This window comes from Pan paniscus, chromosome 7 (assembly GCF_029289425.2).
Source record: "Pan paniscus chromosome 7, NHGRI_mPanPan1-v2.0_pri, whole genome shotgun sequence".
In the NCBI taxonomy this organism is placed as follows: Eukaryota; Metazoa; Chordata; class Mammalia; order Primates; family Hominidae; genus Pan; species Pan paniscus.
In genome coordinates, this window is record NC_073256.2 from 123,862,132 (window position 1) to 123,886,509 (window position 24,378).

At 37.5% G+C, this 24,378-nt stretch overlaps 1 protein-coding gene across 4 annotated transcripts in view; it reads left to right on the forward strand.

The window, feature by feature from the left end:
* OXR1 (oxidation resistance 1) overlaps positions 1–24,378 on the forward strand; it is a 489,515-nt gene that overhangs the window by 234,607 nt on the left and 230,530 nt on the right. For all 4 annotated transcript variants that reach the window (XM_034966478.4, XM_057303073.2, XM_034966479.4 and 1 more), the window contains one exon: positions 19,675–19,871. In XM_034966478.4, coding sequence (XP_034822369.1) covers positions 19,675–19,871 — 197 coding nt within the window. The remainder of the gene's footprint in view (positions 1–19,674; positions 19,872–24,378) is intronic.

A 24,378-nucleotide genomic window follows, 5' to 3' on the forward strand; every position in this document is an offset into this window, starting at 1 on the left:
TAATATTTTATTCTTGTGAAAAATGTTATTTCTAGTGGTCTTTATTGAAGACCAGTTGATGAGGGTCCTCCTAAGTCAGGGGAAAGAGTGTATATGTTTCATGTAAAATATACTTCCTCTTTGTAACCCAAACCTTTGTATAGCTTGGTTTCTCTTTCTTAGTCTATGTTGACAGCAGTACGAATAGCATAATAGATTCTTCTCTGTATATTTAGAGGGTTTTTTTCCATAAACTTATGTGATACTTTGCTTTTACTGTGTAGGAATGATGAAAACACACAACAGACCCACCACCACCTCCAAAATTGCTGCTGCCATTAATCAACTCAGTGCATGACAGAAATTATGAACAAGTTTCACAGTTTTCTCTTTTCTTCTTTGACTGTTGAATAACTGGTAGAGTTTTATTCTATGTTTCATGTCACGGGAGAAAGGAACCACAAAAATATAACTAATATGAGATAAAGCAATATTTGGGTTCTGACTCCAGCAATACCCTTGAAGTCAAATAGGAGCATGTGTGGTAGAAAAAAGACGTGTTCTCCCCCTAAAGCTCTGACTTGCTTGTCACTGTCTCAGCAGTGACTTGCAATTGCAAATCATTGCCTGAATAATTAAGCAGCATTTCTGTGGCCTGTGACGCTGAGAAGTGAATGCTAAATATGTAGTCACTGAGCTTTCATTTGCTTACTGTGCCAAAAGCCAGTGACCCAGGAATCACAAGTGACTACTGTCTAGCTGCTGGCTGTATGCTGTATGGATTTTTGTGCTACAAATCATCATCAATTGTAGACTACTTAAAGGAGCTCCTGTGAAATTACCAAAGAAATAAAATAAGTTAGTATAGTCATCAAGGAGAAATATAGCATATATTATACTGAAGGAAGAGAAAGACCCTCTCATATTATTTTATATTGTTTTATACTCAGTACCTGTTTTAAGAAAAAACAACAAGGAAGTAAAACCAAAGACAGGCAGTCCGGCGCCAGGCCCGAAACCAGGCCTGGGCCTGCCTGGCCTAAACCCAGCAGTTAAAAATCAACTCATGACTTAGAAACCGATGTTATTCATAGATTCCAGACATCGTATAGAAGAACATTGTGAAACTCCCTGCCCTGTTCTGTTTCTTTCTGACCACTGGTGCATGCAGCCCCTGTCACATACCCCTTGCTTACTCAAATCAATCACGACCCTTTCATGTAAAATCTTTAGTGTTGTGAGCCCTTAAAAGGGACAGAAATTGTGCATTCAGGGAGCTCGGATTTTAAGGCAGTAGCTTGACGATGCTCCCAGCTGAATAAAGCCCTTCCTTCTACAACTTGGTGTCTAAGAGGTTTTGTCTGTGGCTCATCCTGCTACAATACATTGAAGCGTTATATCCAAGATGTCATTCTTTTCCCTGTATATTTAAAATCTCTGCAGAGAAACTGTCATTTTTTAATTATAGCAAGTATATAATGTTTTCCTTTTAGTTAATGCAGAGTGAAATATGTGAATGTGTAACAAAATTGCTATATCATCTAAATCTCTGTTCTAAGCACTGGGGATAAATCAGTGAACAAAGCAGGCAAACTTTCAACTCTTACATCATTAGTAAAAGGGTTAAGGTCACAGATAATTCACAAGAAAATGTATCATTGATAAATCATCTGAAGAAAACACAAATAAAGTTGGGTGATGGAGAGAGCTGACAAATTGAAGTTGGGTGATCAAGGAAGGTCTTTCTGAAAGGGAATTGTGAGTTGAGACCAGCATGTCAAAAAGCCAGATGTGAAATTTTAGGGAAGATGGATTTCAAGCAGAAAAATCTTCTCGTACAAACTCATACAACTGCTTCTTTGTTGTTTTTTTAAGGGACAGAGTCTCCCTCTGTTGCTCAGGCTGGAGTGCAGTGACACAATCAAGGTTCACTGCAGCCTCAAACTCCTGGACTCAAGGGATCCTCCTGTCTCAGCTTGCCAAGTAGTTAGGACGACAGGCAACTGCCACCACGCCTGGCTTGAAGTTGGTGCAGTTTCTCAGAACAGAAAGGAAAGTGTGAACAGAACAGAGAGAGGGAGGAGGAGCATAGAGGAGCATAGAGATGAAGCCAGTGAAGTAGGCAGGGGCCAGGTTATATGGGATCTTGCAGAGTATGGTGAGTGGTTTAGAATCTCCTCTCAGTGGGATGAGAAGCCAATGGAGTGACGGACACGATCTGAATTATGTTTTTTAAAAGCACTTTGCTCTTCGTGTGCAGAATGGAATGAGTGAGAGGAAAGAGTGGAAGCAGGAGAAGGAAGCCAAGGTGGTATCCAAAAGAGGAAAAGTGGGTTAGCCTAGGGTGATAGCCAGAGCACTCTTTTAGGAGTCTCCCAATGATCCTTGTTCTGAAATGCCTCCTGCCTCTGCAGAACAAAATCCTTTCCATGTAAATAGTTCCTGTTTTAATGCAAATGGGAAGGATGGTGTACTTCCTCCACATCTGTTTCCTGTTGCAGGGCTTGGGACTGTCAGTGCTTTTTCTCCACATGGAGGTTATTTTGAAACATCCAGGTGGTTTTGATCAAATCATATATTCTTAGAATATTATTCTTAAGCTTCAATAATAACCCTACAGATACAAAGATTAACATAAACTGACTAAAGAAATGTTAACTGCCAGGAGATTAAGGCAATATTTCAATTCATAATCTATAGTACTTTGGGGTTAAGCTTTGACTTGCAGGATGTAATTTACTGACCAGTAACAAAGACGCCACCTAGCTGGAACCTCATTCCAGAAATGTTTCTTTTGATAAGATTCTTAGATACTGAAACATCATTTTTAAAAAGCTGTGCTTTGGGAAATCAATTTGGGGGATTGTATCAGGAATTACAGGCAGCAATAGCTTCATAAATGTGCAACCCATGCAGCTTCCCAGGGCCTGTGCTTAGCAAGGCTTCACACTTGGTTGAATGCTGTGCCTTCATTGTCTTGAATTCCTAATAATTTTTTAACAAGGGGCCTCACAGTTTTCTTTTGTACCAGGCACCACAAATTATGTAGCCAGTCCAGAATTCAGGGCTCAAAACACTCTATGAAAACCTGTTCGTCTGCTATAAGATATAGAAAGATAGAGACAGGAAAGGAGGAGACTTGAATAAAGGAATTCTCAGAAAAGCAAATTCATCAATTATAGAATTTGAGACTTTTTAGTCTAGTGGTTCTCAGGTGCCTGTGTACAGTCCATGCCCACCTGATTTTTACCTCTCCATAGCAAAATCACAAGAATGATGATGCCATTGGGTTCTTATTTTTTAGCTAAATTTATTCAACTCAAATGTCTGCTGTTTATTCTGAGATTAGATTCACCTATAATTTTTGCTCTAAAAATATTTTTGTTTTGTATAATAACATGTTGGCAATAGGTAGAAGCTTTTTCTTTGTATTTAAAGTACCTTCTGTAAAAGAAAACTTGACCACCTCATTTCAGCCCAATGCTTCTTGGCAGAAAGGAAGAAGTCCTTTATCCCACTCCTGTACCTTTACCTGTTTTTTCTAATCCCAGCCTCACTTTTCTCTTATTGTAATTATTCTCAATACCAATGCCTCACCATTCACAAATACCTAAACTCAGTTTTGTACAACTGAGTAAAAGGTAATCAGAAACAAATCCACATGAATATTAGAACTTCTGGCAAGGCAAAATTAAAATTAGGGAAGGATTACCCTCTTGCAACCAAACTACTTATCTTTTTTTATAGTTTTATTTTATAAATCCATCCTTTTTATGCCCCAAAGGATAGCAACATTTTTCTTTTCATCTTTGTGTCTCCAGCATTTAGCACAGGGCATTGTACTCAATAATCCTTCAATGAATATATAGAAACTAAATAAATATAAATAAATAAAAATGTTAAACTAGAAATGGAAGGATGTCTCTCTTCCATTTACACCTTCTTTGGCAGTTTCAACTCTTCCTTAGCCAGAGAACAATAATAACCGTAAGAAATGTTAATAAAGATACACTACATCTGTAACAGGAAGTTAAAATTAGACATTTTCTCTCTGTTTCAGCTAAAACTGAGAAGGTACCTATTACTCCCTCATTTCAAAATGAGGCATGAGCCCACCAAATAAAGCCTTGAAAAGCTGGTAGCCAGGGACTGATTTCATGACCCTTGGCTGACCGCCCAGTACAACAGTGTGGAGATTAGAGCAAGGTTTTCAGAGAGGGCTGTTGTTGATGTTCTGGGAATCCTGTCCTATCCCAACCCTTAAGGGTAAGGGGTGAGGGATGCTTTTACCTTATCCCAAATAGGTAAGAGCCTTCATTGAAACAAACCAAAGAGCTTGGGGGAAACAATGGCTTAGACTTTGAGTCAAATATGAGAAATGAAAAGGGGGAGAGACTACAGCTGCTTGGAGACCTGACAAGGGGATGTAAAGAGCTGCCATCCGGTGAGTATGCTGAAACCTGCGGGGCAAAGAATGTTTCCTGTTGGCAAGATGTGGCCTTACAAGAGAGAACTGGCCTGAAAGAGTCTTGGATCTTGTCCAGAACTGTCCTGCAAGAATCTTAGTTCTCCTCTACCTGGGGGAGGGAGGTAATGCAAGCAGAAAGAACATGGAGGTCTACTGTCAGAGCCCTGGGAAGGAGCTATGAGTGACCAGTGGGAAGAGCTGCTTTCAGTCACAAAGAGCAAACTGCAGATATCTCCCTAGTGAGGAGAAGACAAAGAACTCCTAAAATATCCCACCCAACAAGAGAGAGTCAGCTTTAAACACCTAACAAAATACAAAGAGCTGATGCCAGCAAGTAAGATCCCTGGAATCTAGTACAGTGCTTTGAACATAGAAGGGACTCAACAGATGTTGGGGAACACAAAGACCTGTTCCCTCGTTGGGCTAATGTTGCAGGAATGATTCTCAGCTTTGTACACATGAAGGAATTATGAGGTTCAGGTTAAGTGCCTCACTTCAAAATTTAATTTTTAGTCCAGACCATTGTTGTTTTAATTTTACTACACTCACAGTTAAGAGGAGTCCAGAGGAGCACCCTTGAAACTATAGTGCTAATATCAAGTTTGTGATGTAGAGCAACTAAGTGTTTCTGAGAGGGCTTCAAGGCATCCTTTCCTGTGCTGTTTTTACGTTCCAGGTTATTAAGCTTATCTTAGGTGAAGTCAAGCTTTAAGTAGTAGTTACTGTGTGCCTGGCAGAATACAGGGCACTGAAGGCTCAAATGAGAATAAGACAATCCCTGACCTCAAGTGGCTGATAGCAAATGGATTAAAGGCAATTGTTTATCATTTACTTAATGTATAGCATGAGCTCAAGAAATCTTACATTTCTATAGTTACATTACTGTCACTATAACATTAATAGTTGAACTAGGCTTCCCAACAGATGTAAAAGCCTTCTAATATAGAGATAAATAAAGATTGTACTTTTTGTTATCATCAGATTTTATTATTCTTTGATGATGATTGACTAAATATACTAATGAGGATTGAAAAATATACTGCTTTAAATAGTTATGTCATAATTTCTATCAGTCATGCAATTAGAAGTACATATATGGATACATAATTTTTCTATTGCCCCTTTTTTCCTGGCTTTGTTAATGTATAATATATTGCTTTTCTGCATTCACTCTCCGTTTGATTTTTCTCCTAATGTAATTTACCACCTGCAGAAGTATGAGGCCTGGAAAATGCAGGTGTGAAATGCTCATTAGCACAATACCAATAAATCAACACATGTTTAAAAGAATCTTCTACCTAACCCTATTTCTTAAACTGTGTATTCAGTCATAATTTTCAGATTTCAAAATTGGTCCAGGTTATAGATCAGGAGATAGCTGTATTTTTACATAACTATTAGGAATGCTGTGGTTTTCTAACCAGAGAGATATGACAGTAATTTCTTGTGAAAGATTTGGGACATTGTGACTGAGCCAAACTAAGAATGAAAGAAGATGGAGAAAATAAACATAACCACATGTCCTATAAGTCTTCTGTATGAAGACAAGTGTGAAGCCTATGAGGAGGGGGTCATTGATTCATGAATTGATTGATTCACTCATTTATTAATTCATATAGTATATGTTTTTGGTGTGCATATAATTGCAAAGCACTGTATTGGATACATAAAAGAAATCTACTTCCTTTTGAAGTGACTTCTAAAAGACACTCCCCATCAGAGAGTCTAATGAAATGAGAGAGACAGAACAAAGTGGACATGAACAAATAAATCTGTTGGTAGACTTTATGATAAACACCATGAGAAGCAAATGAGCAGAATGCAGTGCTAAAGAGTAACCTGGGGTGAAGTGGGAGCTAGGGAAGGAGGATGAGAGACAACCTACTTAAAATTGTAGGGATGGTCTTTCAGAGGAGACTTAAAAAATAAGAAGCAATCAGCAATTCAAAGAGCATTCCAGGTGGAGGTAAGAGCATATGCAAAGGCCCTCTGGACAGAAAGAGATTCACATATTTGGGAATCTTGAAGGATATCAAGGCAACTAGGACATGGGCAAGAAAAGTGGCCCAAGACTATCAGGGCGCTATGGACCATTGAAAGATGCTTAGAAATTCATCCAACCACAGTGGAAAGCCATTCAGTTCTTTAAAGTCAGAGAACAACCCATTTGCTTGATGTTTAAAAATGCTTGCTCTGGCTGCTATAGCAGAGTAGGTAGTAGGGGACCAAGGTCTAACCAGAGAGAGCAGCATGGAGGCTTTGGTAACAGTCGAGAGAAATGATGACTAGGAAATGAAGAAACTTAAGATATAATTTGGAGGTATAATAGAAAGAGTTTATTGATGAATCAGAGTTGGAAAGTGTTACAAAGGAAAGGATGAAATATACTTCAAGGTTTCTGTCATGAGCGACTGTGTAGGTGCCTGCTGGTGCCATTTCCAGAGATGGGGAAGACAAGGAGGAAAGTCAGGGTCAAGTTTAGAAATCAAGAATTTGTTTTGGACATGTTAAGTATAAAATGTGTTGCATGTAATGGATAATGCCAAGTGGCTAGTTGAATATTTAAGTTCCAAGTGTTGAGGAAAACTTTGGAGGTAAAAACAGAGAGTTTTGGCCAGGCGCGGTGGCTCACGCCTGTAATCTCAGCACTTTGGGAGGCCAAGGTGGGCGGATCACGAGGTCAGGAGATCCAGACAATCCTGGCTAACATGGTGAAACCCCGTCTCTACTAAAAATACAAAAAATTAGCCGGGTGTGGTGGCGGGCACCTGTAGTCCCAGCTACTCGGGAGGCTGAGGCAGGAGAATGTTGTGAACCCAGGAGGTGGAGCTTGCAGTGAGCCTATCACGCTGCAGCCCTCCAGCCTGGGTGACAGAGCGAGACTCCATCTCAAAAAGAAAAAAAGAGTCTTCAGGATATAAATATTTAATCCCAAAGAAATAGACTACAATATCTAGGGAAAGAGTGAAAATAGAGCAGAGGGAGGCCCAACTGGACCAAGTGGATTAGGCCCCTGGATATTCCAAAATACTTAGGGATTGAATCAAAATTACAAAATATTTAGAGGTCGAATAGAAAATGAGGACTTGGGTCAGGTGTGGTGGTTTATGCCTCTAATCCCAACAAGTTAGGAGGCTGAGATGGAAGGATTGCTTGAGCTCAGGAATTCAAGACCAAGCTGGGCAACATAATGAGACCCTGTGTCTTCCAGAAAAAAAAAAAGTTGGGCACAGTGGTGTGCCCCTGTAGTCCCAGGTCCTTGGGAGGCTGAGGTGGGGAGATCCCTTAAGCCTAGGAGTTCAGAGGCTGCAGTGAGCTATAACAGCTGCCCTCCAGCCTAGGAGACACAGTGAGAGCCTGTCTCTTAAAAAAAGAAAAGAAAAAGAGGCTTATTCAAGGAATAGTGAAAAAGGGAATATTTGGAGAATTATGTCAGGGAATCTATGAAAGTAGAATGTTTCAAGATAGAGGGAGTGGTTAAAAAAAGTTGAGTATTTATATGTGCCAGTGTGTATCATGCTGAATACTTTATCTGGATGGTGTTATATTATCCCTTCTATAGACTATTGAGTTGAGTACTGTTATTAGATCCATTTTACAAATGAGGAAACTATGGAGAGATTAAGTAATTTGCCCAAGATCCCATAATAAGAAGGCAAGTGTCGAATGCCAGGCATTCTAACTTCAGAGTCCATAGTCTTAACCCTTGTGCTATTCTCTTCCACAAATACACCCAGCAGGTAAAAGACTGAGAAAAATAAATATCAAAAAGTACCTTTTGAAATTGACTACATGAAGTTAGGAAAACCTGAGTTGTTTTGTGAAAGCGGTGAGTACAAAGCAGTATTTTGGAGAGGGTTGTGCAGGGAATCGGAGATGAAGCTGTGTGCTGAGAAGGAGAGAAGAAATTAGAGGAAGGGAATGGTGGCCTTACAGAGAAACAGACTTGAAGTGATGTGAAGTGTTTGCGCTGGGTGAATGCTGGTAGGAATAAGTGAGCAGGGAGCGAGTGAACAGGATAAGAGAGATCACTTCGGAGTAAAGCCTTGAAAAGGGAGTGTATGAGGAAGTTTTTCTCCCTTTCCTGCATCCCTTCCTTTGTGCATAAAATAGAAATGTTCTTCCTTTCTGAAGGATTTCAAAGAGAATGTTGGCTTTTCTTTCATTCTCCCTGACTCATGCCTCCCCAAAGGAAGAAAAGTGACTTCTGAGGCTGTGAAAAGGAAGGACTCTGGCTGCATGACCCAGCCTCCTCTGGCTTCTTCTTTTGGGACCTGATGGCCCTCAGCATGTCCATCTTAACTCCTGCTCCCCCTGGGGCAATCTCACCAGGACACTGCTTCTCCAAGTGCCAGCTTGGGGTGGGGTCCTTGCCCCCTGTGTCTATTTCTCAATTAGTTCAGGACTTACAGAAGGAAGAGAGTGGTTAGTACATTAAATCCCCCAGTGTAAAGAGGGAATGCAATTAGGTTTAGAGAACATGTAGAGAGATTGGCTTTGGCAAGAAGAGGATCATGTTCTCTTCTGTAATAGAAAGAAAAGTTTTAAAATAATGGGGAAAGATAATGTTTATAGAGTCGCTGCTGAGAAGAAGAAAAGTGATTTCTGTAATGTAATTTTTAACATTTTATAATTTTTTTTCTGAATAAAGTCTGAAATCCAACTTGGTTGTATTGGGAGCACTACATAGCTTTCATGTGTGAAGCCACTATCATCTAAGCAGAAGAAAACTAGAACAGATACACCTAGTGATTCTCAAACTGAGGAAGAGGATGTGGCACGCCCTGTCTAGGGTAGCTAATCCGAATTTCGATAGGGCAGCTTTCAAAAGAAATCATTTCAATCAACAATGCAATCAGTAATGCAATCGTACATTTTTAAAAACCACAAAATGTCATTTTTACTTAAAACATTTATAACGACTTAAGGAAGTTTTATATTCATCAATAGGATGATTCAGTTTGAAGAAGTCAAGAAACAATGGGTTACCCAGAGTGTTTTCCACCCAATTCCTGAATTAAAATGTAGCTAAGACTCATATTTTCTGTACCTTCTTTTCCTGTCTTTTGTGTCTTCTTTTGGGGAAAGTTAAGAGGGTAGATCGTTGGACTACATTGTCATTTTAACTATAAACCACTGGACTTTGGCCCAGATTATTATTACCTGCAGAAGCTATCTTGATTAAGTTTGGAGTTGCCTTATGTTGTGCATAAGCAAAACTACATTTTAATCAGCTTGTCCATATGCTTTATAGAGATAGTTTGTAATAGGCCTTGTTAAAAATAGGTATCTTTAATCAGCAATATTGGATAAAAGCCTAAAGTCTTAAAATAGTCATATTTATTCTGATTCCTTCTTCCTAAAATGAATAAACAGAAAGAAATCGATGTGGCAATAGCGTCTTACAAATCACTCCATCAAAGGTAATGAAATTAAATTTCATCTCTGTGAGTTACTGCAAAAGACTGTTTAACATTTACAAGAATTTGACTTCCAAATCCTTCAAGCCCTAATCTTTGGATTTACATAATGTGTTCCTACTTTCAGCCTTTTCCAGTTGAAAGACTTTGAAGTTCCAAGGCAAAAACTGAAATAAATTGGAAATTTGTGTAATTTCAAAGTGAATGCTTGTGATATAGTGACATAATCAGAAAGCACATGAGGGAAAACCCATACAAATTTTGCTACTATTAACTCAGTGTTTGAAACTTTATAGTAGAAAGATGATATGCAAAATTCTTAAAGATTGCTCCAAGGACACATGCTACATATTTCTAATCAATAAAATTAAAATATCTGATCACTAGTTTGTTGAAAGCATTAGATCCTGGACTTAAATCTAGATCTTTGATTTTAGAGCCCTTGCCCTTTTTTGTCCCCCAGGGCACTATAGAAAATTTTTGCATGATGATATCAATTTATCAAAACTGCAGAGTGTGTATTTAGAAATTATAAAATGACTTAGTGAATAAAAAATTGAGGTATTATTTGGATTTATCTTAGTATTAATGGTGGAGAAGAAACTGTTTCTTTTATCTAAGCTCCAACAAACATTCTTTATTTTTTCTTTAATCAGAGTCTCGCTCTGTCGGCCAGGCTGGAGTGCAGTGGCGAGATCTCAGCTCACTGCAGCCTCTGCCTCCTGGATTCAAGCAATTCTCCTTCCTTAGCCTCCCTGAGTAGCTGGCACTACAGGTGCACACCACCACGCCCCGCTAATTTTTATATTTTTAGTAGAGATGGGATTTCACCATGTTGGCCATGCTGGTTGCGAACTCCTGACCTCAAGTGATCTGCCCACCTCAGCCTCCCAAAGTTCTGGAATTACAGGAGTAAGCCACTGCACCCAGCCCCAACACATATTCTTATAATGGGATAGGGAGGAGGCTATGTTATGTGGATGCATTAATTTAATCATTATATCCGCCACCAAATATCAAGTCTTTTTTTAGTTTATTTTCATAGGTTTTTATATGCAGACATGCTTTCTTCTTTGTGGTTTTTCCCCTGTAATGAAACCATTCATTCATTCAACAATTTATTTCCTAAGTGCCTACTCTATGACTAGCTCTATGCTAAATCCTAGGAATGAAATGATGAACAGACTAGAATTTCCATGAATGTAGTAATTAAGTTGATCTGGTGGTGTGCACTTCTAATAGAAAATGCTTCTCTCATATTACCTCTTTCTCTGAGCTGATGCAAGAATTGGAATATAAATAAACCAGCTGGCAAACTTAGAGGATTTAGATGTCCTTTTCATCAAAGGTCAGTAAGAAATGCTAACGTTTTATGTTAGCATTTATTAAACTCTGAAGAGGCAGAATTAGTTTGGGGTTTAATTTCTAGTATTCATAGCATAAAATTAGGTATAATAGCAGTGAATCTATGTATGCTTCTATATAATTATTATTATTCTTTATACTGGCCTAGCCCTTCACAGAGTTAAATTCAACTACATTTAATGAGAGAATTTCTTGTTTTTTTGTTAGAATTTCTAGCAAACCATTTCTGCATGTCATTGCACCTGTGGCTAAATTCTTACATGTTCTGTTCTCTGAATTTCCAAGATAGAAAAGCATAAATTTCTTAGAGTGAATACAGGGTTAGAAACACATCTTGTTATAACAAACTATCTAGTTTCAGCATTCCATTAACTGTTCCAACACCAATTTGAATTCCCAAAGGATACTTCTGTTGAAGCATTTTTGCTTTGGTTTGGAATTGCAAAAGTAGACTGAGTAATTCCCGATTCCACGTTAATGAGACTTTCTGTCTTAATCCTCCTGTTTAAGGGCACAAAGAATAGTATGGCCACTGCAATTACTGAGTGGGCTAGAATTGGAATATTCTATACCCCCAAGGGATTGTTTTCTTCTTTTAAAGCATAAGTTTCCAATCTATCATTTCTTCTGTGGTTGAGTTTCTGAACATGCTTGGGTTTTGCTGATTTTATGGTTTGTTTTTAGCTGCTGATTTTTAGTCAGACTGTATAGGGGGGTAACAAAAACCCTTAATTTTGCAATGTGAAAATTCTTTATGCATTTGCTCCCGAAAGCTTATTTTTGAGTAACTTGAGACTTTTGCAGCAGCCACAGTATCCAACTTGGAAAACCTGCATTCTCAGCAGCTTTCCTACTTTAAATAATATTCTTACATTAGCTCTTTTAGGAAGCAAAGAGACAGCTTCCCTAACAGTAACAAGATGTGCAAACCACAGATGGTCTTCTTGCTGGAAATTACTGGAAAGGACTACGAGTGTTGGGCCTTTGGGGCACAGTCATTCACATGCATTCATACACCTCACACACACATACACACACACTGTCTCTCTCACATACACACACACACTTGTGTGAATATACAAATGAATAAGGCAAAGTGAGAATGTGTATAGCTACTACTAGTATATAGATTTATGTGGAATTTTATACACTGCTTTAATAGAAATGAACACATTTTATGTTTACAATAGCTTTCTTAGGTAGAGCAGGCAGATATAGCATGAATACCATTATTGTAGATAAGACTTAGATAGTCCAGGTCCTTGCCCAAGTGTAAGAGCTGAAGTTTATCTCTGTCTCCTAATTCCAGATTGTGGCCTTTGGTTCAAAATGCCCTGGTTGTATTTCAGCTTTTCTACTTTCTAGTTCCATTACTTTCTTAAAGCCTCAGTTGATACCTCTACCAATAGGACATATGCTACCTACCTCATAAGCTTGTTGTGATCAATAAATGAAATATTGCATGTATAACATGTGGCCTTGTACCTGATACATTATAAATGCTCAATGAATGTTCATGTTTGCTTTTTCAAAGCAAACCTTTATACAATACTTATGCCAAATCTAAGTACTTTTTCAAATATTAGTCTAATCTTCATGTCAATTTTATGACAGATATTGTTAATATTCCCATTTTACAGATGAGAAAATGGAGGCAAGGAAAGGTTAAGAAAATTGCCCAATTGCCCAAGGTCACACAGCTGGTAAATGCCACATTATGGATTCAATTCCAGATAATCCAGTCCCCATGTCCATAGTCTTAAATGCTATTCTGTTATTCTCAATGTACACAGTGGGATATATGGAAATGTGAGTTGTATATGCTAATTTTATACTGCTTTAAATTCCTAAGTCCTAGGGAATATTCCCATATGCTATAATGGGTTTTCTCAACTGTTGCTACTATTACCACCAATATCTTAGGACTATAATAAGTGGATAGTAGAAGACCTGTTTTTTTTTCCAGACAACTACAGAACTCAGGAACATATCCAACTAGTTATAATCCAGGCATAATTTGAATTCCACTTGATGGGAGAGGTGATTCCAGTGAAGAACTCAATTAAATAAAAACACCTTTTTATGCGTTTCAGTCATATCATGATGTAGTTTAGGCTCAAGGTAGAGTTGTATCATGTAGTATTTAGACCAGATTACAAAACTATTAAGAGATGCAGAGCATGATAGACGAGGAAAGATGAAAAGCATTGCTTGGTTATGACGTGGGAGGATGATGATAGAAGGGTGGAGATAGTAGGAAAGAGAAAACCCCACAGATGCGAGAGGAAAAGGGAAGATCAGACCAAAAAAAGTAAGACAAGTGATAAATAATGGTTTATAAGGGCTAAAAGTGAAGAAGCTTGAAGAAAGATTCACTACAACGAAAGCTATTGAAATAAAGAATTGACCCAGATGTTGGGAGAAACCCTCCACAGTGAGCAGTATAAAGCCACATTCAGTCACTGTTGGCCTATGCCCTGGGATTTGGGATGTACGTTCATTCATTTAAGCCAAAAAGTGCATTTATCCTATTCAAAAAGTGATTTAGAAAATGAGTGTAAGATTTCCTATGCTTCTAGTAAAATAGAAATAAATTATGCAAGAGTAAAATTAGCTAATTACTGTAAGAATCATTCTGTTAAAATTGGTGAGTTTTGGATATTTTCTGCCAGTTCTTTTTTTCACTAGTTTCTGTGACTTCAGATTTCATTATCAACCTACCAGGCCTTTCCTGCTCCTTGGAGAACTGGTTGAAATGCGATTGAACCCTATTTTCACAGAGTAGGGAAGTCAAGAGCCCTCCTCAAATTGCATTACCACTTCTTGTCCTTACTTTTTCATGGTTCTCTGGTCTCCATCTATGCTCCTGAGTTTGCTGTCTCAAGTCAAACCTGCGTGGATTTATACACACACACACACACACACACTCAGGTGATCTATCCGATGGGTTTAGTTGTTTTCTGAAAGATTTGGGGATTGTCATGAAAGAAATACCACATTGCATACCACATAAGGGACTTGTATTCAGTTAGTTCTCTTGTTATCCTTCACTCCTCCCTCAAAACCCACACTCCAGAATGAGTCAAGCCTCCTTCAAAATGCAGTGCAGTCCCTGCAGGTTCAGTGTTTATCGAAAGTGGTACAGGATGAAAGGAGCCTGAGAAGTGGATATAATTTCCTCAGCATCCCTGGGAATTGTGCAGAACACAATTATAGCATCTTACATACTCTTACAAAATGATTGGAACTTGCATTTATAGAGAGCTTCCTGTGTAGATGCTGTGCTAGGCACTTTCACATATGGTGTTTATTGATTCTTAGAACCTTTCTGGGTATATTTTATACCCGTTTTATAGATGAGGAGAGCGAGTCTCAGAAAAGCACCCAACATTGTTACCATGCTGAAGGAAGGCATTGGAATACATGTGCAGAGGAATAAGATTGTTCTTTTCTTCTCAAAAGCAGAAGGACAAGAAAAAGCAAAAATTAAAACAAACCAGTCTGCTTATAGGAGCCATGCCAAGAGAGAGATGGCTTCTTTTCCTTATTTCCTAGTCTCTATCTAAGGCTTTAGCACCCATTTTCCTTTGGGAATGCAAAGCACATTCAACAAAGAACCTCGCAGTGCCTATTAAGAGCTTACTTTTGTCTTCATTTTTAATGTTTCATTTATTATCAAATAGGGTACTTTATCTCGTGCACACCTATATGTTCCATTATGCCATATTTACATTTGTTTAACGCATTTAATTAAGAACATTGTTAAAAGTTTAAAAAGACTTCCCCTTTCACGAAATTTGGAAATTGAAGGTAGCATTTAACAGGTTTCCTTGTCAACCACAATACTCATTTTTAGAATTGTTAGCCAGTAATTCAATTACCCACACAGTTCTGCTTTCTAAGAACATGCAAATGGAAGTCTTGTCTTATGCAAGCCAGAAAACCTACTAGCAGTATTCTAAACTTAGAACAAAAACGTGATGCCCTTCGAGTCTTGGTTGGGAAGAGTGTTTGGTGAGGAGGGGGAGAAAGAAGAAGGGGAATAATAGTGTCATTTTCTGTTTGTTTTTGGCCATCTGGAGCTCAGTGCCACGTCCTTTGCTCATTCTAAGGAGAATATAAAAAGGGCAATGAGATGCTTATATATTTTGTAGTGCTGGCAGAGCATCATCAGTTATAATATCTATCCCTTTGTCAAATATAAGCCATCATATAAGCCAATATGAGACTTTAGATCAATTCTAAAATGGGCCAATGTAAAATACAAACAGTTTCTGGTGATAAAATAATCTATGTGAATTGAAGGTAAAACATTTATAAAATGTAAATAATTGTTAGTAATGATAATTATTGCTGAGAACAAAAGAGCAGCTGGCTTTTTGTATAATTTCACACCTTTCCTTTAAATATTTACTCCTCTGAAACTGCCTTCCCCCAAAATAACTTACTTTATATTGAAACTTAAATTTAATTTTGAAATAAAATTTATAGGATCAACTATAGAATATTGACATTTTGTATGTCAAAAATGGTTGAATATTAGTGATTTCATCGGGTTCAACATAATACTGTTAGTGCAGTCTAAGTCTTGGCGTGTGTAAGTGTGCTCTCCTGGAAAGCCATGCTGGTCCAAATAAACTTTGTTGCCTTGGTGATCTATAGCTTATTTATCTTCTTTTTTATTAATTGAAAAATAAAAATTATATATATTTATAGGATACAAAATGATGTTTTGAAATATGTATATGCTGTGCAATGGCTTTATCTAATTAACGTATGCATTACCTCACATATTTATTTTTTGTAGTGACAACGCTGAAAACCTACTCTCAGCAGTTTTCAAAATACACTACATTGGTATTTACTATAGTCACCCAGGTTGTATAGTAGATCTCTTGAACTTATTTCTCCTGATAAAATTTTATATCCTTTGATCAACATTATACCCATCTAAATTCCTTATACCCTTCATTCTACTCTGCTTCTATGAGTTAAACTATTTTAGATTCCATATAAGTCACAATGTGTGGTATTTGTCTTTCTGTGCCTGGCTTATTTCATTTAATGTGTTCCAGGTTCATTCATGTTGCAAATGACAAGATTTTTTTTTCAAGTTCAGTAGTATTCCGTTGTGTATACATGCAACTTATTTCTTAAACTGCTTTTTTTTATTATTAAACTTAATGCCTTCTTAGGTGCATATAGTACTTCTGTAGCTTTTAGCTCTAGTCTGAAAACACCTAAGATAAGAATGGTGTTATTGGGAGGAACAAGGCATTAGGAAAAAGTAGATAAAGCTATACAGTGTAAATCCATGTTTCCTCAAGTATATGACAACATAGGTGATTTTTGGTTACTACTCCTTGAAGGACTCCATTCAGCTTGCTTAACTGTGAGATACAGCTTTCACCGTAATTTCCACAAAGCAGCTCAGAGTGATTCTTTTACCATGTGATGACTGCTTTGCTCAAATCCTCTCTTGGCCTCATTTAAGAACCTTGAAGCTCTATATGATTTGGCCTCACTCCCCTGCCCTCAGGACCATCTTGTTTAACTTCATCTCCAGCTTCTCACCCCCTCTTTTTCTCTGTTCCAGCCATTGTGCCCTCCCTGCTCCACTAACATCACATACAAGTCTATTTCTGAAATGCTGCTCCCTCATAACTGCTCCCTCAGTTATGATCATAGCTCATTCCTTCAGTCTCTTCTCAAAAGTCCAATGGTCTATGAGCCCTACTTGGCTGTCCCATATATAGCAGTACAAATGCATACCTTCATTCCCTATCTCTTTTACTGTGCTTGATTTTAATCCACTGCACTTTTTGCCACCTAATTTGTTATATATTGGCTTGTTTACTTATCACCTGTCTCCCTCCATAAGAATAAGGGCTCCAGGACTACAGTTGTTTTGCCTGTGTTGTTCACTGTGTATCCCTGGTGCCCAGAACAGTGTAGGGTGGAGAGTAGCCATTCCAGGAATGAATGAACAGTTCATTTCAGCTCATGAGAAGTAGGGCGCTGGATAGGGAGAACAGCCATTCCCAGTGGAAAAAAAAGGGTTGTTCATTAAATGTCACTCTACTCTGTCAGTTTCTAGGAGGCTGGAATGAAAAGAGCTTCACTCTATTTATTTTTATTACCACCTTTTTGTGGCAAGTAGTCATTGGCACCATATATAATCTTCATTGTAAATGAATACAGTAGTACCACCTTATCCACAGTTTGGTTTTCTGCAGTTTCAGTTAACTGCAATATAGTACAATATGATATTTTGAGAGAGAGAAAGAGAGAGACCTCATTCATGTAACTTTTATTACAGTATATTGTTATAGTTGTTCTGTGTTATTATTGTTAATCTCTTACTGTGCCTAATTTATAAATTAAACTTTATCATATTTATGCATGCATTGAAAAAAACATGGTATGTACTGTATAGGGCTTGTTACTATCTGTGGTTTCAAGCATCCACTGGAAGTTTTGAAATATATCCCCTGCAGATAAGAAGTGATTACTATATGGTAAAAGTCAATTTCTCATGAAAATGTTTTATTGAAAGTATAACATATACCCAGAAAAATCCAAAAATCGTAGATGGTTAAATGTTCACAAAGTAAATACATCCTGGTACCCAGTGCCCAGATCAGGAAACAAAACATTACCAGAATCCCATAAACCCCTTCATGTTGTTGTCAATGTAATAACTCCCCAATGTTTAGCCTACCATTTTACTATCATAGATAGTACTGCTTGTGTTTGGACTTAATATACGTAGAATCATAGGGCATGCCCTCTTTTATATCTGGATTCTTTGCTCAAAACTATTTTTATGAAAATCATTCATGTTGCTGCTAATAGTCATAGTTCATGCATTTCCATTGCTGTATAAAATTCCATTCTACCATTGATAGACGTTTGAGGTTTTTTTCAATTTTTGTGTATTACAAATCCTGCTGAGATTAACATCCTTGAATGCATCTTTTGGTTAACACATAAAAATACATGCCTTGAACTTCATTCAAAAATATATTGCCAGACATTTTTCCAAAGTGATGTTACCAGTGTGCACCACCACCAGCAGGGCAGCAGAATTCCACTCGCTTCTCATCACTGCACTTTGTATCATGTCTTTTACGTTTTAGCCACTGTGGTGGGTGTGGTGTGAGTGCAATGTAGTTATAATTTGTATTCCTCAGGACTACTGTTGTTGAACACTTAAAAATGTACTTGTTGCCAATCTGAGTTACGTGAATCTATTTTCATGGATATTAAGATAATATAGGTCATATATGGATAAGGTAGAAATCATATAGGTCATAATTTAATGACTAAAATTTAGTAAACATTGCTTTCATTAATGACTCTTTTAGTACTTGATAGATTGTATTATCTTTACAAAGCTTTTGCTGTGGAAAATTCAGTTCAATAGAAGCTAATTGTGGGTTAATTATGAATAACCCTCCATGCTGAATGGTGTGAGGCTACCAAGGTCCACGTCATGGGAAGCTTCCCAGATGTCACGTTGAAGCTATGTTTAACAAGCATGAACAGGGTCTGCAAGTAAGGCAGAAAAGGGAAGCCAACGTACTAGAAAAGCCTAAATAATATTTGAAGGTATGAAGAAGTATGAAACTTTTAGGAAATTGCAAGTGTTCAGAAAATAAGGAAAATTGCCACCATCTTGTTTATAGGGAATGAAAGACTTGAAAAATGACACTTAACATTAGCCTGCAGAAGTACCAAGGGCCAATAGTAAATTGGACTTAGGGTTTAATTACATTAGTTGTGTAGCTTGAAATGCTTGAAGTTAACTCACCATCATTTACAATGATTTTTATGCCAAAGGAAATATGCATGAGCAGGGAAATATTTCCTGGATAGCTTTTTGCTTTCCATGTTAGGCCTTATGTCAGCTATCTAAAATGTAGAAGTGAGCAACACATTTATTGTTACTGAGAATGCATAGTAAAATAACATGAATTCTATCATTTTTACAGCTAAGATGCTGTATAGATTAAGCAGAAAAACACTGGCAGCCTCTGGTTAAAAAATAATGATTTTATTATTCTTTTTGGAGTTAACATTTATTTTTAACTAATGTTTCACTGTATTAAAAAATTCCTTTCAGAACTAAATACTATAGTCAAATACATTATCTTTGACACTATATTTTAATTGGTTATTGAAAAAATAAAAGCTCTTTATCACCTTATATTTTAATGCAATCTTTCAAAATGATTAGGCAGAAGATATTTTTCCTTCTAGTTTCAAAAATATTTGTAGAATTTTTCTTAAAATACTGTAGGGAATGTCTATCATTTCTGAATAGATGTGGTTCTATCTCAAGGTTAAATGTAACTCAATTGTTGAAAAAAAAATTATAAACATGGAACAAATGTGTCTCTAGAATCAGGATTCACAGCATGTGGTCTTCTTTACTTGTAGGCTGAAGAAAAAGTCCCAGTCGGTGGATATTAATGCTCCAGGGTTCAACCCTTTGGCTGGTGCAGGAAAGCAAACACCACAAGCCAGTAAGCCCCCGGCACCCAAGACCCCCATCATTGAAGAAGAGCAGAACAATGCAGCAAATACTCAGAAACATCCTTCCAGAAGGAGCGAACTGAAGAGGTTCTACACAATTGGTGAGCACCAGATGTTTTATGCAAGTGAATAGATGAAATCTACCTAAATGGCATTGAGAATTTCTGGGTCTGTTTAGTTAAGTGGCTCCTTGTTATAAAACATGTAAATCTTTCTGATGGTTTATTTGGACATTTTCTTATGTGGTCTGAACATAAAGATGGAAAACTACTGAAAAACTTTCAGCAAAGTTAAATAAAAGCAGGCTTGAGGACCTTCTATATCCTAACCTAAGGGAAGTAAATATACATATACGTACATATACGTACACATATACTATCTCTCTCTCTCTTAGGTTTTTCAATTTTTAACTTTGTGTGCTATTTTCATTTTAGCCATTGTTCAGCCAGCACCTTTCTTGTTTTTTGTTTTTGTTATTTTCATTTTCCCTTCAGGCTCCCAGGTCTCTGAACCTGTTCTGTCAGGTTGTTAAGACTGTGGTTGACGTTAGCCTGTAACTAACAAAGCCAGTAAGAAAGTAACGTTATTACATTCTGAGAGAGGACAGATTACATTGTGGGTCTATTTTGACCTTGCACCTTGCTTTACTTTGGAAAAATTGAATGACATCCAGGCCCTTCATAGGGAAGAGTAATAGGATATGGCTTGGGTTTTGCAGGCATTACATTATTTCCCCCAGATATAATTATATCCTGTAATTTTTGTATTTTAATATTTAATCAGAGAGTTGTAGGCAATCAGTCCAAACAGATCAAATTACCAACTTTAGTGTACCATATTAGCCCAGCATGTCTTTGGCCTTGCTTTTTAATGAACAATAGCAGCTTTTAGTGTCTTCAGTCTATCTGAGACAAAAGTTACTAAACATCTAGTATATGGGAAAGAATGGTGTGTAGGGGAGACAAATCCACCCAAAAAGAGAGTGGCTGCTTTGGCCTTGCTTGTTACTTCAATTTGGAGAGATTTGGTCACATCCAAAAGCTGTAATAGTAGAGACTGTGGCTTAATGGGTTAACCAGTGTTACATCAAAGAGGGCCTGTTTTCTTTAAAATGTACCATCCTCACCACTCCAGTATGAGACTGTTTGCTTTAAGATGATTGAAATCTTTTTCTTTGATATTTTAGTAGCCATTCCTAGAAATGATCATCAGGAGACCAGATTTCTAGTTCTAATTCCTACAACAATTTCCTATGTGACTCTGTCAAGTCATTTTCCAATGTCTTTGGGTTAAATTCCTTCCTTCAAGCTGAAGAAATGCCTCCATGTAGGTTTAGCCTTATTTCAGAATTTGGCTGCTAAAACCATGCTTTCTCTTTCCACCATTTTATGTCCTCTTCTTATATATTCATTCTCAGGCTTCCTTTTTCCAGATGGTCAAGTCTTATTTTCTAAAAGGCAACAAGTATGGTGTCAATGAGACTGTCCATAGTCAGGTAATGAGAATTAATAAAAGTGTAGACAGGCACATATTTCCATTTTTAAAACCTATGCTAGCACAGTTCCTCAAATCAATTGACTAGAAAAGCTCACAAAGTCTACATAACTCTCTCCAATTACCACTATCCTCCTCTCCTCTGCAACATGTCTGTCGCCTTCTATTGCTTTTCTAATTAGCTAAAAAGACATAATTAGTATTTTTTCCTTCAGCAAATAAAGCTTATCCTACAAACTCAATGTTCCTTAAAAATTAGAGAAAAAGGGAGAGATACTGACCAACTTGGCCACCATGACTAATGGGCTAAGCCTAGAAAATAGAAGTCTCAGAAGGGGTGGATTGCAGAAAGATGAACGATGAGTTATTTTAAATAATACCACCACTCATGAATTCTTCACTATTGAATTGGTAACAATTTGATTCATAATCAATGGGAGTGGCACGTCTATTGTGTTAAAAGAGACATCTGAACTGTTAAATATACTCTATCTATATAACCCTTTTAGTAATTTGGACCTGGAAACATTATTTTCAAGGCTAACATATTAGCAACCGTATAATCACCGGTATTGAAAGTTCCCTTTACAAAACAAATGTACTTCTATGTCTCTTAGTAAAAGTATTAGTAATAAACAATAAAAATTTTCATTTATTGATAATTTCATACGCCAGGGGCAATTTAAGCTCCTGGGTTCTATCCTCAATTCACCCTCACAACAGCTTGGACAGGTAAGTGTTACACCCTATTTTTATAGATGAGGATAGAGCCATAGATCATTTAAAGATGGGGTCATGAGCTGTAGAGAGCAGGCTCTGCAAATTAAATCTACCTTCTCTTGTGACCCGTCAGAATCAGGCTTTCTCTGAATCTCAAAGGTTGCCATCCCTGCGCTATAATAAGCTGGAGGAGTGTTGTTGTTGTTTGAGACAGAGTCTTGCTCTGTCGCCCAGGCTGGAGTTCAGTGGCACGATCTCGGCTCACTGCAACCTCCACCTCCAGGGTTCAAGCAATTCTCCTGCCTCAGCCTCCCGAGTAGCTGGGACTACAGGCACATGCCACCATGCCCTGCTAATTTTTTGTATTTTTAGTAGAAACGGGGTTTCACTGCGTTAGCCAGGATGGTCTCGATCTCCTGACCTCAAGATCTGCCCACCTCAGCCTCCCAAAGTGCTGGGGTTACAGGCGTGAGCCACCACTCCCGGCCAGCTGGAGGAGATTTTATGGATAATATAGTGGAGTGATATTTTTACCACAAGTCCCAGAGAATCTCACTGAAGGAAGCCTTGCCAACGAACGAACCCGTCTACAAGCCAATATGCTCATTCATTGAAAGATATTTTTCAATATCTCAGTTTAGAGTTTATACTCCTGGAAAACTCTAGGAGCCCTCTTGTGGCCAAGTAAGTGCATTTAAATTTAGCAATGAAGTTTCATACTATAGTTACTGTATACATTCAAGCAATAATTTTAGGGCTTAAAGGATTTTCAAATAAAAAATAATAACTAGAAAAATGTTGCAGGCATTGAAGTGTCTTTTAGTGGCTGCAGTGGATTTTCTAGAATTATTTTCTTAGAAGTACAGTTATTCTTTAGTATTCAGGGAGTAGAGGGGATTGATTCCAGAACCCTCACAGATACCTAAAATCTGCAAAGCCCAAGTTCCTGATATAAAATGGCATCATATAACCTATGCACATGCTCCTTTATACTGGAAATATCTCTAGGTTACTTATAATATCTTAATACGATGTAAAAGTTATATAAATAGTTGTTATACTGTAGTTTTAGTCAGTATTGTTTTATATTGTTGCATTGTTACTGTTTATTGTTTTTACTCTGGAATATTTTCAATCAGTGGTTAGTTGAGTCCATAGATGCAGAGCCTACAGATATGGAGGGATGGCTGTATAATAAAATTCCATCGATTTAGAATAAGTAGGGGAAAGCTAGTCACTATTGATGTGAAATAAATGAATCTTCAGATAAAAGGAAAGTAATCACCATGTCAGGCTGTGGTTCAGGAAAGAGCATTTTCTGCCCTGCTTCCATCACTAACTGTGTAATCTGGCACAAGTTATTTACCATCATTTTACCTTAATACTTACATGTGTACAATGAAAGACAGAAACCAAATCTTGTCTTTCAGAGTTGTTTTTCTTCTTACTCTCTTTTTATGATCACAACTGACCATAGAAAGTACTGTATAAGTTTTCTATTGCTGTGAAACAAAATACCACAACATTAGCAGTTTAAAATAACAGCGATTTATGAACTCACTGCTCTGTAGTTCAGTCCACATGGTATGACTGGATTCTCTGCTCAGGGTGTCTCAAGGCTAAAGTCAGGGGGCTAGCTGGGCTGTGTTTTCATCTGGAGTTTCAACCAGGGGAAAAATTGCTTCTAAGCTCATTCTTATTGTTGGCAGAATTCAGTCCCTTGCAATTGTAGGGCTGAGCTACCCGTTCCTTGCTTGCTGTCAACCAGGGACCACTCTCAGCTCCTAGGGGCCACTTGCTTTTCTTGTCATGTGGCCCCCTCCACCTTCAAGTAAAGAACTTCACATCAAATCTATTTCATTTGGATCCTCTGCCTCAACCAACCAAGAATACTCTCTGCTCTTAAAGAATTCATGTTATTGAGTCAGGATCAACCAGATAATTTTTCTGTCTTAAGGTCCACACAACCTAATCACAGGAATAAAGTCCATCATAAATTCCAGACCCTGGAGTTATGCAGGTATGTACACCAGAGGGGTGGGAGATCTTGGTGACCATTTTAGAATTCTGCCTATCACATTTTACAGCACCACCTGATATATACACATGCAAATACCAATATATCTCAGATGAAATTTCTTAAAAGCACTTCCATTACTATTTTGACTACTTATAGAATGGAATATTCTATAGAATATGAAATAGAATACAATATTCTATTTCATTTTTTAAAATACAGTCTCAACTCACTAAGTTTATTTCATAGTCCATTAATGGGCTATGACCTGAAGTTTGAAAAATCACTGGACTTGATATTTGAAATCCTTCAGATACTTAAACTTCTATTATTCTTTGAAAAATAGAATTGTTAATTAGAGCTAGAATAAAAAACAT